This window comes from Sapajus apella, unplaced genomic scaffold (assembly GCF_009761245.1).
Source record: "Sapajus apella isolate SASKATOON/1434 unplaced genomic scaffold, GSC_monkey_1.0 scaffold37, whole genome shotgun sequence".
Taxonomy (NCBI): Eukaryota; Metazoa; Chordata; class Mammalia; order Primates; family Cebidae; genus Sapajus; species Sapajus apella.
The window spans coordinates 3467348-3483316 of NW_022436977.1; the positions used below are offsets into that span (position 1 = coordinate 3467348).

At 37.1% G+C, this 15969-nt stretch overlaps 1 protein-coding gene across 8 annotated transcripts in view; it reads left to right on the top strand.

The window, feature by feature from the left end:
* Nucleotides 1-15969, top strand: part of VPS13C (vacuolar protein sorting 13 homolog C) — a 197652-nt gene that overhangs the window by 76875 nt on the left and 104808 nt on the right. For all 8 annotated transcript variants that reach the window (XM_032297272.1, XM_032297269.1, XM_032297270.1 and 5 more), the window contains 5 exons: nt 8950-9103; nt 11162-11241; nt 12471-12530; nt 14050-14212; nt 14937-15053. In XM_032297272.1, the coding sequence (XP_032153163.1) occupies nt 8950-9103; nt 11162-11241; nt 12471-12530; nt 14050-14212; nt 14937-15053 (574 nt within the window). The remainder of the gene's footprint in view (nt 1-8949; nt 9104-11161; nt 11242-12470; nt 12531-14049; nt 14213-14936; nt 15054-15969) is intronic.

A 15969-nucleotide genomic window follows, 5' to 3' on the forward strand; every position in this document is an offset into this window, starting at 1 on the left:
AATCGAAACACTCTGAATTGAGAGTTTCACGGCAAGCACAGCTGGACCCGGGATGGTCCAGCTCTGTGGGGGGAAGGATGTCTGCCATTACCGAGGCAGTCCACCACCACCAAGGCAGCCCGCCATTACCGAGGCAGTCCACCGTTACCGAGGCAGTCCGCCATTACCGAGGCAGTCCGCCATTACCGAGGCAGTCTGCCATTACAGAGACAGCCTGCCATTACTGAGGCAGACCGCCATTACCGAGGCATTTCTAACTATACCCCTTTAAACAAAACTGCAAGGATGTTCACACAGCAGTTGGGCAGAGCCCATGGCAACTCAGCAACGCCTCTGCTGGCAGACTGTGACTAGGCTACCTCCTTGCTGGGAAGGACAACTCTGAAAAAAGGCAGTAGCATGACAGGAACTTATAAATAAAGCCCCACCTTCCTGGGACAGAGCACCTGGAAAAAAGGGCAGTTATGAGTTCTGCTACAGCAGACTTAAACGTACCTGCCCAGCAGCTCTGAATGGAACAACAGAGCTCACAGCTCAGCACATGAGCTCCTGTAACGGACAGACTGTCTCCTCAAGCAGCTCCCCAACACCTGTATATCCAAAGAGTCACCTCATAAAGGAGAGCTAAGGCTGACATCTGGCGAGTATCCTTCTGGGACAAAGATAGCAGAAGAAACTGGTAGCAACCCCTACTGTTCTGCAGCCACTGCAGGTGATCCCCAGGCAAGCAGGGACTGGAGTGGACCTCCAGCAGTGCTACAGTAGAGGGGCCTGACTGTTAGAAGGAAAACTGAGAAAAAGAAATAACTTCATCATCAACAAATAGGATGTCCACTCAGAGACCCCATCTGAAAGTCACCAACTACAAAGACCGCAGGTAGGTAAATCCACAAAGATGGGAAGAAACCAGCGCAAAAAGGATGAAAACACCCAAAACCAGAACGCTTCTCCTCCAAGGGATCACAACCCCTCACCAGCAAAGGTACAGGGCTGGATGGAGAACAAGGCTGATGAATTGACATAAACAGTCTTCAGAGGGTGGGTAATAAGAAACTTCTCTGAGCTAAAAGAACATGTTCTAACCAAATGCAAAGAAACTAAGAACCTTGAGAAAAGGTTTGACGAAATGCTAACAAGAATGAACAGCTTAGAGAGGAATAAAAATGAATTGATGGAGCTGAAAAATGCAACATGAGAACTTCATGAGGCATATGCAAGTTTCAATAGCTGAATCAACCAAGCAGAAGAAAGGATATCAGAGATTGAAGATAAATTCAATGAAATAAAATGAAAAGGCAAGATTAGAGAAAAAAGGGTAAAAAGAAATGAACAAAGCCTCAAAGAAATATAGGATTATGTGAAAAGACCTGATCTGCGTTTGATAGGTATACCTGAATGTGATGGAGAGAATGAATCCAAACTGGAAAACGGTCTTCAGGATATTATCCAGGAGAACTTCCCCAACCTAGCAAGGCAGGCCAATATTCAAGCCCAGGAAATACAGAGAACAGCACAAAGATATTCCTCAAAAAGAGCAACCCCCAAGGCACATAATCGTCAGATTCTCCAGGGATGAAATGAAGGAAACCATGCTAAGGACAACCAGAGAGAAAGGTTGGGTTACCCACAAAGGGAAGCCCATCAGACTCACAGCAGATCTCTCAGCAGAAACCCTACAAGCCAGAAGAGATTGGGGACCAATATTCAGCATTCTTAAAGAGAAGAACTATCAACCTAGAATTTCATATCCATCCCAACTAAGCTCCATAAGTGAAGGAGAAATAAAATCCTTTACGAACAAGCAATTGCTCAGAGATTTCATCACCACCAGGCCTGCTTTACAAGAGCTCCTGAAAGAACCGCTAAACATAGAAAGGAACAACCATACCAGCCTCTGCAAAAACATACCAAATTGTAAAAAGCATCGACACAATGAAGAAACTGCATCAACTAATGGGCAAAACAGCCAGCTAACATCAAAATGGCAGGATAAAATTCACACAAAACAGTATTAACCTTAAATGTAAATGGGCTAAATGGCCCAATCAAAAGACACAGACTGTCAAACTAGATAAAAAGTCAAAACCCATCGTTGTGCTGTATCCAAGAAAGAAACCCATCTCACATGCAAGGATACACATAGGCTCAAAATATAAGGATGGAGGAAGATTTATCAAGCAAAGGGAGAGCAAACAAAAGCAGGAGTTGCAATCCTAGTCTTTGATAAAATGGACTTTAAAACCAACAAAGATCAAAAGAGACAAAGAAGGGCATTACATAATGGCAAAAGAATGCAACAAGAAGAGCTAACAATCCTAAATATATACTCACCCAATACGGGAGCACCCAGATACATAAAGCAAGTTCTTAATGACCTACAAAGAGACTTAGACTCCCACACAGTAATACTGGGAGACATTAACACTCCACTGTCAATATTAGACAGATCAATAATACAAAATTAACACGGATATCCAGGACTTGAACTCAGACCTGGACCAAGCAAACCTAATAGACATTTACAGAACTCTCCATCCCAAATCCACAGAATATACATTCTTCTCAGCACCACATCGCACCTACTCTAAAATTGACCACATAATTGGAAGTAAATCACTCCTCAGCAAATGCAAAATAATGGAAATCATAAACAGTCTCTCAGACCACAGTGCAATCAAATTAAAAATCAGAATTCAGAAAATAATTTAGAACCACACAACTTCATGGAAAGTGAACAACTGGGTCTTGAATGTTGACTGGATAAACAATGAAATGAAGGAAGAAATAGAGATGTTCTTTGAAGCCAACAAGAACGAAGACACAACATATCAGAATCTCTGGGACACATTTAAAGCAGCGTCTAGCGGAAAATTTATGGCAATAAATGCCCACATGAGAAGCAAGGAAAGATCTAAAATCAACACCCTGTCATCAAAATTGAAAGAGCTAGAGGAGCAAGATAAAAAAAACTCAAAGTTAGCAGAAGACAAGAAATAACTAAGATCAGAGCAGAACTGAAGGAGATAGAGACACAAAAAACCCTTCAAAAAGTCAGTAAATCGAGGAGCTGCGTTTTTGAGAAGATCAACAATATAGACTGACCATAAGCCAGATTAATGGAAAAGAGAGAAGAATCAAATAGATGCAATAAAAAACGATAAAGGGGATATCGCCACAGATTCCACAGAAATACAAACCACCATCAGAGATTATTACAAACAACTCTGTACATAAGCCAGTAAACCTGGAAGAAATGGATAAATTCCTGGACACTTGCATCCTCCCAAACCTAAACCAGGAAGAAGTCGAAACCGGAATAGACCAGTAACTAGGGCTGAAGTTGAGGCAGCAATTAATAGCTTACCAACAAAAAAAGCTCAGGTCTAGTTGGGTTTACAGCAGAATTCTACCAGACATACAAAGAGGAGGTGGTACCACTCCTTCTGAAACTATTCCAAACAATCTAAAAAGAGAGAATCCTTCCCAAATCCTTTTATGAGACCAACATCATCCTGATGCCAAAACCCAGCAGATACTCCACAAGAAAAGAAAACCTCAGGCCAATATCCATGATGAACATAGATGCAAATACCTTCAGTAAAATACTAGCAAACCGATTGCAACAGCACATCAAAAGGCTTATCCATCATGATCAAGTAGGCTTCATCCCGGGGATGCAAGGCTAGTTCAACATACACAAGTCTATGAACATAATTCACCACATAAACAGAACCAAAGACAAAAACCACATGATTATCTCAATAGATGCAGAGAAGGCCTTCGACAGCCCTTTATGCTAAAAACTCTCAGTAAACTAGGTATCAACGGAACGTATCTCAAAATAATAAAAGCTGTTTACGATAAACCCACAGCCAACATCATATTGAATAGGCAAAAACTGGAAGCATTCCCTTTCCTATTCAATATAGCGTTGGAAGTTCTAGCCAGAGCAATCAGGCAAGTAAAAGAAATAAAGAGTATTCAGTTAGGAAAGAAGGAAGTCAAATTGTCTCTATTTGCAGACAACATGATTATATATTTAGAGACCCCTTCATCTCAGCCCAAAATCTCCTGAAACTGATAAGCAACTTCAGCAAAGTCTTAGGATACAAAATCAATGTGCAAAAAATCAGAAGCATTGCTATACACCAATAACAGACTTAAACAGAGCAAAATCCTAGAATGAACTGCCATTCACAATTGCTACAAAGAGAATAAAATACCTAGTAATACAACTAACAAAGGATGTAAAGGACCTCTTCAAGGAGAACTACAAACCACTGCTCAAGGAAATAAGAGAGGACATGAACAGATGGAGAAACATTCCATGCTCATGGGTAGGAAGAATCAGTATCATGAAAATGGCCATACTGCCCAAAGTAATTTACAGATTCAATGCTATCCCCATCAATCTACCAATGACCTTCTTCACAGAACTGGAAAAAACCACCTTGAACTTCATATGGAACCAAAAGAGAGCCCACGTAGCTAAGTCAATTCTAAGCAGAAAGAACAAAGCTGGTGGCATCACCCTATCGGACTTCAAACTATACTACAAGGCTACAGTAATCAAAACAGCATGGTACTGGTACCAAAACAGAGATATAGACCAATGGAACAGAACAGAGGTCTAGGAGGCAATGCCACACATCTATAACCACCTGATCTTTGACAAACCTGACAAAAACAAGCAAAGCAGAAAGGATTCCCTGTTTAATAAATGGTGCTGGGAAAACTGGCTAGCTATGTATAGAAAGCAGAAACTGGACCCCTTCCTGACACCTTACACTAAACTTAACTCCAGATGGATTAAAGACTTAAGCATAAGACCTAACACCATAAAAACCCTAGAAGAAAACCTAGGCAAAACTATTCAGTACATAGGCACAGGCAAGGACTTCATGACTAAAACACCAAAAGCATTGGCAACAAAAGCCAAAAGAGACAAATGGGACCTAATCAAACTTCACAGCTTCTGCACAGCAAAAAACAGAGTCATTAGAGTGAATCAGCAACCAACAGAATGAGAAAAAAATTTTTGCAATATACCCGTCTGACAAAGGGCTGATATCCAGAATCGACAAAGAACTAAAACAGATTTACAAGAAAAAAACAAACGCATTCAAAAGTGGTCAAAGGATATGAACAGACACTTCCAAAAGAAGACATATATGAGACCAAAACACATGAAAAAATGCTCATCATTACTGTCATTACAGAAATGCAAACCAAAACCACATTTAGATACCATCTCATGCCAGTTAGAATGGTGATCATTAAAAAATCTGGAGACAACAGATGCTGGAGGGGATGTGGAGAAATAAGAACACTTTTACCCTGTTGGTGGGAGTGTAAATTAGTTCAGCCATTGTGGAAGACAGTGTGGCGATTCCTCAAGGACCTAGAAATAGAAATTCCATTTGACCCAGCAATCCCATTACTGGGTATATATCCAAAGGATTATAAATCGTTCTGTTATCAGGACACATGCAAATAAATGTTCATTGCAGCAATGTTTACAATAGCAAAGACTTGGAACCAACGTAAACGCCCATCGATGATAGACTGGACAGGGAAAATGTGGCACATATACACCCTGGAATACTGTGTAGCCATAAAAAACGTTGGGTTCGTGTCCTTTGTAGGAACATGGATGAACCTGGAAATCATCGTTCTCAGCAAACTGGCACAAGAACAGAAAATCAAACACTGCATATTCTCACTCATAGGCAGGTGCTGAACAATGAGAACACACGGACACAGGGAGGGGAGCATCATACACTTAGGTCTGTTGGAGAGGGATTAGGGGAGGGACAGCGGGGCGATCCGGAGTTGGGGAGGGATAACATGGGGAGAAATGCCAGATATAGGTGATGGGGATAAAGGCAGCAAACCAGATTGCTGAGTATGTGCCTATGCAACAATCCTGCATGTTCTTCATATGTACCCCAGAACCTAAAATGCAATAAAATATATATATATACAAAGAAAAAAAACTGATGTAAGAATGATCTGTGACATATCTAAATTATTCTGGAAGAGCTTCGACTTTTTTTTTTTTCTTGAAATGGACTTTCGCTCTTGTTGCCCATAGTGGAGTGCAGTGGCATGATCTCTGCTCACTGCAATCTCCACCTCCTGGGTTCAAGCGATTCTCCTGCCTCAAGCTTAGACTTTTAATTAGGATTTACTTTTTTGCAGAAAATTTTTATTACATGCATGCTTTAATTTTTTAAACTTTTAACTTTTTAGCTAAGTAATGTTGCTCATTGTCATGTTTATGGTTTGAAAAAATGTGAACAACCTAAATTTCCAACATATGTTTATAGCCTTTAAAAGTCATGTGGTAAAAGGAAACATGGAGAAATATTTACAATATGTCAGTATTTGGGAAAAGAAAAAGATTATAATACCAAGGATATTATGATTCCATTTAAAGTTATATTTATATATTTTCTTTGATAAATGACAGACAGTGTTCATCTCTGGGTGGTGAGATTACAGGTTTTTATATTTGCCTGCTTGCTTTTCCATGTATTCCAGATTTCTATAAAAAATTTGTCTTGCTTTGATAATAACACAAAAGGATAGAAAATGGAGATATTCCTTATTGACTGTTTCATATCTCAAAGTGACAGCATGTCCTAAAATACAATGTCAGAAATACTACATTTTATCTGTGTGTACAAACCTAAGTATTACTGATATTTGTTTAGAGAAAGGTTTGTTCTTTTCCATTAGCCACCTTCAACTTCTCTCTTTCTTTCATACTCCATCCAAAATATAATTAAATACCATGACCCATATTTCAAAATGCATTCAAATGATTGCTTTTCCTTTCTGCTGCTAATGTGCTGTCCAAGGTACCATAATCTTGCCTGGATTATATTCCAGTAGCCTCTTAACTGTCTTTGCTTCCATCAGGCACTCTGTTCTGTCAGTTGCCAGAGTGATCCTTTAAAAGTGAATGTCAGGCTGCGTGTAGTGGCTCATGCCTATGATCGCAGCATTTTGGGAGCTGAGGTGGGTGGATCATCTGAGGTCAGGAGTTCAAGACCAGCATGGCCAACATGGTGAAACCCTGTCTCTACTAAAAATACAAAATTTACCATGCATGGTAGTACCCTGTAATCCCATCTATTCGGGAGTCTGAGGCAGGAGAATTGCTTAAACCTGGGAGGTGGAGGTTGTAGTGATCCAAGATTGCACTACTGCACTCCAGCCTGGGTGACAGAGCAAGACATAGTCTCAAAAATAAAATAAATTAAATTAAAAAAAAGTGAATGTCAGATCATGTTGCTGCTCTGCTCCATATCCTCCACTGACTTCAGGTCTCACTAAGAGTAAATGATAAGTTCTTCCCATGGTGGACAAGGCCTAACATTTAACACTTCATATGACTGGCCATTTATTTCCTGCCTTGCTCACTCTGCTTCAGCCATATTCCATTTATCCTTTCCATAAGCATTGATCCTGTGCCATTTTTACCAGACATTATTTTAGATAATGGAAAACAGCAGTGAGTAAAGTTCTTGCCCCCTGGAGCTTATACCTGTCTTATGTTTTTCCTTCTGTGTACCAAAGCACATTCCTTGTGCTTGCTGTGATAGCAACCTTCACTTTCTCCAACTTTCCCTAGAATGTAAACTTCATGATGATAAAGAATGTCTTAATTTGTTTTATGTTACTGTGACAGAATACCTCAGCCTCCCAAGAGGCTGCGATTACAGTCATATGCCACCACACCCAGCTGATGTTTTATAGTCTTTGTAGAGTTGGGGTTTCACCATGTTGCCCAGCCTGGTCTTGAACTCTCAGGCTCAAGTGATCCACTTTGTGGATCCCAAACTGCTGGCATTATAGGTGTGAGCCACCACACCTGGCCTCTTCTTTAAGTATTTTTAAAGTTTTATTTCAGTGTGTAATTATAACATCTGCTAACAATATTTCGCCTTTTTTCAGTATTATATTATTCTGGTTATTATTGCTGCCTATCAAGTCAAATAGCTTAAAATAACTATTTTATTTTGCTTACAGGTTTGTGGATTAGGAATTCTGGAAGGGTCAAACTGGGCAATTTTGTGTGTAGTCTTTCATTTGGTTACATTCTGATGTTGACTGGGGCTGCAGTCATCTGAAGCCTCAAGCTGGAGGTCCATGTGGCTGACTTAATGAGGCTTGCAGTTGATACTGGCTATTGGCTGGGAGCTCAGCTGGGAGTGTTGACTGAAACCCCTCTTTATTGGCCTCTCAGCATGGTAAAGTCTATGACAGCCTGAGTAACTGAGCTTTTTACATGGTGGCTGGCTTCCCCCAGTATGAGTGTTCCCAGGTGGGGGTTTCATGGTCTTTTTTGACACCAGAAGTCCTTATAGTATCAGTTCCTTTCTACTCTAATTATTTAAGCATTCACAAGCCTGCCCATTCAAAGGGTGGGGACAAAGGTCTACACCTTTTGATTAGAGTAGCAAAAGCACTTACATCTTTTAAAAATTACCACTTTTTTTTATACAGGCTATCATTTCCAGAGTTAATTTAAATAGTAGTATGATAGTGAACGTCTTGCCTTATTTCCTACTTTGATGAGAATTTTTAAAAAATCCCCATAAAAAATTACTAAATAAAAATTACTAAACATGATTTTTGCTTTGAAATACAGGTTTAAGAAAATCATATTAAGGATATATATATTCCTCTTTTTACTAAATTAGAAAAAATAAACAATGAAGTTAAATTGTTATGGTTTTTTATAAATATGCTTATGTCCTCAAGAATAGAATTTCATTTGGTAATTTCCAATTATATTAAATAGCTATGGTCGTAGAAGGATATGAGCGAAGTTACTACTATTCGTATGGTGATGTGTATGGAGAAAGATTTTGTTTTCATTATTTTAAGTATGATTCAGACTCCTTATCAACTTTTCATTGGCTCTACTAATTCTTTTAGGTGATTTTGGAGTTTACTAAACAACAGAAAGAAGAAGATACAATTCTAGTATTTAATGTTACTCAGTTAGGAACAGAAGCTACAGTGAGAACATTTGACCTAACTGCGGTATCTTATTTAAAGAAAATCAGCTTGGATTATTATGAAATTGAAGGTAATAGCCATAAAAATAGAAATAGTAGCCTGTAATAAAGATAGCTCTTATAAGTATGTGAAACACTTTAATTTATGTAGTATTTATAATAGATAATATCTGTATGGTTCTAAGCATTTTCTAAATAATAACTCATTTAATCCTTATATCAGTGCTATGGGGTAGGCAGTGTTATTGTCTACAGTTTACATGTAAGTAAACTAAGGCATAGACAGATTATATTAATACAATTTATCATCGTCACAGAACTAGTAAGTGACTGAACCATGATTAAAACCCTGGAAATCTGGCCCTAGGGTCTGTGTTCTTAATTAATATTACCTATTGCTTCAGATAGTCTGTAAAAACCTCCTTGATACGGGGAATATTATTCTCATTTTATAAACAGATAAAGGCTAAATAAAGATTAAGCAGCTTACTTAATATGTATTTCATGAAGGACAAAACTTAGAGTTTATCTGTGGTCTTAAGATATTGAAGGCCTTGTTCTTTCATTTAAATAGTACTCATTTACCACAAGAAATAACCAAGTTATAAAAATAAAAATGGTAGGATATAAAGTTAGTTCTTTCAGAAACTCTGATAGTTTATTCATTTCAGTGTCTATGTTGTGTGCTCAGGTATTTCAGGCATGTAGGAATGGACAAATCTTCAATAATTAAAATTCCCTAACATTTGCCTAAAGCTTTAGTCAAATACCATCATCCCCTGGTATCTGTGGGGCATTGATTCTGGGACCTCTGTGGGTACCAAAGTCCATGGTGCTCAAGTTCCTTATATAAAATGGCATTGTATTTTCTTTTATTTTTATTTTTATTTTTTTTGAAATGGAGTTTCACTCTTGTTGCCCATGCTGGAGTGCAGTGGCATGATCTCGGCTCACCGCAACCTCTGCCTCCTGGGTTCAGGTGATTCTCCTGCTTCAGCCTCCCAGGTAGCTGGAATTACAGGCATGCTCTGCGACGTCCAGCTAATTTTGTATTTTTTTAGTAGAGATGGGGTTTCTCCATGTTGGTCAGGCTGGTCTTGAACTCCTGACCTCAGGTGATCTCCCCACCTCGGCCTCCCAAAGTGCTGGGATTACAGGTGTGAGCCACTGTGCCCGGCCCCGGCATTTCACATAACCCATGCATATCCTTCCATATACTTTAAATATCTTTATATTTCTAATACCTAATACAATGTAAATGCTATGTAAATGGTTGTTATACCATATTGGTTTTAGAAATTTTTGTGTTTTTAATTTTTTAAAAATATGTCAGTTGGAAATTGGTTTGGAATCCATCAATACAGAAGGCTAACTGTATAGAGACTTATGTTTTATAATTTTTTTAAATAGCTGAAACTAAAATCTCAGCTTAGAAGAAAAATATTTTATGTGTTTGTAATTTCTATAGGCACTGTGTTAATACAAAGTTTGCATTATTGTCTTGAGGGAAAAATAAATAATAATAAATTTTCTAGGCTATTTTTTCCTTTAGTGAAGGTTATGCCCTTGGAAGTCAAGGGAAAATTTTGAGATGTCTCAGAAGCAAGAGTTAAAGAATTGCAAATAATAAAAGATGGATAAAATGGTGGACAAGTACTTCTCCCTCCACAGCTTTTGGAGGCAGTTCCTTGGTACATCTACCTAAGAATATAAAGGACATGTGGTAATACCTGTTGTTTTTAAGTTAAAAAGGAGTTTAACAGCTCTCTCTTAAGGAAAAAAAGACAAACACAAAATTTTTTCTCTTTTAAGTCACCTCTCACACTTTAAACAAAAGGAAATTATTTTAATTTCTATAATAGAAGTAAAATAATTTGTCAGAATTTTAGAAGACACTTGTGAAATCAGGTGAAAATAAATATGCATGTTTTTAACCAAGATGTCAGAGGCAACTATTGGTGTTCATTAATTTCATCAGCAGTGATGGCCTTAGTATTTAATAACTGACAACATGCAAAGATTTTCTTTTAAAGCTTAATTAACAAGTTTTTAAAAAGTCTAAAAAGTTTCAAATTACAAAAGAGCAATTTATTTGAAACACATTTTTTTCCCCTTTTTCTTTAATCTAGGATCCAAAAAGAAGCCTCTTCACTTGATTAGCTCTTCTGACAAGCCTGGATTAGATCTTTTGAAAGTGGAATATATTAAGGTAGGGACCATAGAATGGTTATTTATGTATTGTATATTCCAAACTATATCTCTGGAAGGAAAAATATGACAGTAAAAAACTAATGGCTCTGGATGTGTATCACAGTTTTTAATTATAGGGAAATCTGCTTCTTTTTTCATTTGTACACCTTCTTTCTCTTTCAGTTAAGTACAGGGCTATTATTACACAAAGTCACTGAACTTCTTATCCCCAAAGATATAAACCTGGGATGAAGTAGGTACCATTTGTCTTTGACAGCATTCTCACATACCTATACTGATTATAGGTCATATATAGGTGACCTTTGGCTGAGTATCCTGCATGAAAAAGGATAAAGTCCTATTAAATTGGGTTCAGAAGAGAAATGCCAGGAATAGGAAGGGCCACAGAAATATTTCCTGTGAGCAACACTAAAGGAACTAATGGTATACAGCTACATTCAAGATATTCAAGATTAGTTGATTTGTTTAATCAGTCAGCAGCTATTTATTGAATATCTCTGCATGTGTTATTGGCTGTCTATACTGTTAGGCGCTTGGGATACAGAAATGAAAAACATTCCCTGTTCTCAAGGAAATTATAGACTAGTAGGGAGATACACAAGTAAATAATCATTAGAATATAAGGTGATTGATTTTCTAATAAAGAAAAGCACAAAGCATTATTAGAACAGAGGGGCAAGGGAAATTGGCAAGGCCAGAAAACTTCTCACAGGAGGTAAATATTTTGAGTTTGAGTTTGTTTATGTTCCCAAGGGACAGAACGAGGACCAATGATTAGTTATGATGGGAGATAGATTTTAGACTCAGTGTGAAGGCCTCATTAAGATTTCTAAAGATATGATTTGCAAAGAAACAAGGTTTCTTTTACTAGAGATATAAAAAAAAAATGGACTTGCTAAAGACTTGATGGAGGGATTTAAGCGTTAGGTGATAGATGGGCTATGTGACCTTTATACCTTACAACCTTCAGAGTTTATCGTTCTGATTCCTAGCTACAGTTTCCCAGAAGTGAATGTTCTCCCATGTTTGAAGAGGAGAACACATTTGCACTATTATAATAAATATGTTATTTGGATGTAACTTTAAAATAATGGCAATAAAATTAAATATACAATGTATGTAAAATATATTTATAACTAACTATAAATTAACTAGAGATCATAAATAAGTGATTTATTTACTTTGATCTTAGTTCCTTCTTTAGAACTTTTGTTTTTTTTTCTTCAGGCTGATAAGAATGGACCTAGTTTTCAAACTGCTTTTGGAAAAACTGAACAAACAGTTAAGGTAAGAAATTCTGTTAAAGGAATTTATCCTGTTTGAAAATAACCTACTCTTGAAGTCTCTCTAATATCTTTTGAGGAGTATTGACTGGGTAATTTCATGGCATAGTCAAGGATCGATATGAGTTATAAATAACCTCATCAATACTTATCATGCTCTGTGTTTATGATTCAGCTTACTAAAGCTGTTGTTTCATTGTAGCACATCCTAACATCCTTAAAATTTTCAGTATTATTTCTGAATTAGGAAATGTTATAGGCAAAGGAACTTTGATGTACAAAAAACTAAAGGTTTCTAAACTAGCCAAACTATATACCATTGTTTGATGTACAGGTGAAAAAGTGTATTAAATATAAGGAGAGATGTTGAGCACTTTTGAAGTTATACTACTTATGTAGTAGCTTAGAGTAAAAGGAGCAAAATGTACTTATGAGTAACATTAAAATGTTAAAATGAAGCCGGGCGCAGCGGGTCACGCCTGTAATCTTAGCACTTTGGGAGGCCTAGGCAAGCAGATCTCTTGAGATCCGGAGTTCAAAACCACCCTGGCTAACGTGGTGAAATCCTGTCTCTACTAAACTTACAAAAAAATTACCCGAGTGTGGTGGTGGGTGCCTGTAATCCCAGCTACTTGGGAGTCTGAAGCAAAAGAATCTTGAACCCGGGAGGCGGAGATTGCAGTGAGCTGAGATTGTCACACTGCACTCCATCCTGGGCAACAGAGTGAAGCTCAAAAGAGTTAAAATGAAAGAGCTGAGTTTTAGCTCACACATTTTTGAGAGGTAGAAGAATATATGTTTTAATATTGTGAAGCTTTTATTGCTTTTATATCCATTTAGTGTTACGAGAAAATGAAAAGAAATTCTTATTTATAAACAGAATTTTTAATTTTATATTAATTTGATGTTAGAAAACTACCCATTCTTGAAAGCAGTTTGTATTGCTATCTTAGCTTTCTAGAGTGATTGTTTTAACAAGTGTAGTACTTTTTCCCTGTAAGTTATATATTGTGTTTCCTTTTAAATGATAAGACAGTTATTGTGATTTGAGGAGATCACTTAGTAACTCACTCATAATTGTCCTTTTTATATTTAAATCTCATGGATGCCACCTTTGAAATCATTTCTAGACATAATAGTAGCACATGGTGGTTCTGGGATTTTATCTTTTGACTTGTAATTTTATATAATCATAATTATCTATTGAAGATTTAAAAAGCCATCTATATGTTGAATATCAGGATGGCCATGAGAAGCAGAGTATAGATTTCATGACCATTATGCTTGGTAAATGGAGTAATTAGGTTACTGTAATATTCTGATTACCCCTGTAGTATATAAGTGTAATTTTCCTCTATATGTTCCCTGTTAAAGGGGATTGTGATCTTCCTCTCTTCACTGTTCCTTCTAAATGGTGGAAAGCAATGATGCAGGCCCAGCTGAGAATCTTTTGGGTCTGTTGTGGAGACTACAGGTTATAATTGGCTGTGGAAAACTAATTTTCCTCTTTAAAACATTTTTAGGTGGCCTTTTCATCTTTAAATCTGTTACTACAAACACAAGCTCTTCTCTCTTCTATTAATTACCTTACAACCATTATTCCATCAGATGATCAAAGCATAAGTGTTACCAAGGAGGTACAAATTTCAACTGAAAAACAACAAAAAAATTCAACTCTGCCGAAAGGTATGAAAAATACATTTTTGTTTTTTGTTAGCAAGGGTTTTCAAATTCTAAAGCTGAATGAGGAATACTAGAGATTATCTGACTCAGTCATTTAATTACCATTTTCCCCTTTTCTTCAAATTAAATTATATGCAAGCAACTGATATATAAGGCAAATATAATCAATACTGTTGTTTTAAAAACATGTTTGTTCTTATTTTGGTGGTGATATAGGATGCCTTTAGGTAGGTAATAGGGGGAAAAGACCTGTATTTATACTGAGCTCTTCCTCCTCTCTCAGTGGCTCCTGAAGGGGCTTTATAAAGAGTTAGTCTTTTTTTCCATTTTACACATAAGGAAATTAAGACTCAGACAACAAAGGTAGGGAAGGATTCAGAAGTAGCGTCTAATTGGCCAAGAGCCCAGATTTCGGATAAGGAAGAACACAGTTCAGATCCTGATTTTGCAACTTCAGCCGTGTAAACTTAGGCACATTATTTAACTTCTCTGAGGTTCAGTGTCCTTATTTATTTTAGGTTTTTTTTCTTGCTTTTAAATCACTATTAAAAATGCAAATTTTACAGAATATATAAAGCAAAAAAATTATTTGAATCTTTAACAGTTGGAAAATGTTATAATTTTTTTTTAACGCAATAGTGGTTCACTTAATATAGGGAATAAACCTTAATAGAGTGTAGATGACTAGAATTTCACTGTGTGATAGAGTGCTTTGTTTTATTTCTAGTGATTGTATCCTCCAAAGATAGTGACATTATTGGCTTCAGGCTATTTGCTAAGTTGAATGCCTTCTGTATCGTTGTTTGCAACGAAAAGAACAATATCGCTGAAATCAAGATTCAAGGTAAAAGTTCACACGGTGTTCAAAATGGTGAAGAGAGAGGCTTTTTCTTCTTCCTTTTTTTTTTTTTCTTTGCAGTGCAAAAGAATGTACAAATAAAGGGCTCTGAGCTGTGAAAGCTGGAAAGACATAATTGGATTGTATGCTTTCTTCTCTTTGGGTTATAGATATTGGTCAAAATCTGACCATCCCTATTGAACTTGATACACATTCTGGTGTTTGAGACCTTCCTGAGAGTTATCTAGGAAGTGGAAAAGGGATACTGATGTCAATGTAGAAATGCTATTGAGCTAGGGGAGGTGTCAGTCTAGATTTGAGGTGAAGGTCTATGGACATGCTTTATAGTAACTTTACTTTTTAATTTTTTTTACCTTTATGTGATTTTTATATATAACATACTTATGTATTTGTGTTTATTTATCTTTCCTTATGAAAAGCAGTCTTATAATGAATGACAATATCTGTGAGCACATTATGTTCTTTTAGGTAAAAGTTGCTAAAACTCATCTAGCTTTTCCTCTGGCTTACCTTTACTAGCTTGTGATCTGGTAAAGATAAAGAATATGTTTAATAGGTGGCTGGGGGTGGTGGCTCACACCTGTAATCCCAGCACTTTGGGAGGCTGAGGCAGGCAGATCACCTGAATTCGGGAGTTGGAGACCAGCCTGACCAACATGGAGAAACCCCGTCTCTACTAAAAATACAAAAAATTAGCCTGGCGTGGTGGCGCATACCTGTAATCCAGCTACTTAGGAGGCTAAGGCAGGAGAATCGCTTAAACCTGGGAGACGGATGTTGCGTTGAGCTGAGATTGCGCCATTGCACTCCAGCCTGGGTAACAAGAGTGAAACTCCATCTCAAAAAAACAAAAACCAAAACCAGAATATGTTTAATATGTTTCATGAAATTTTTTAAGATC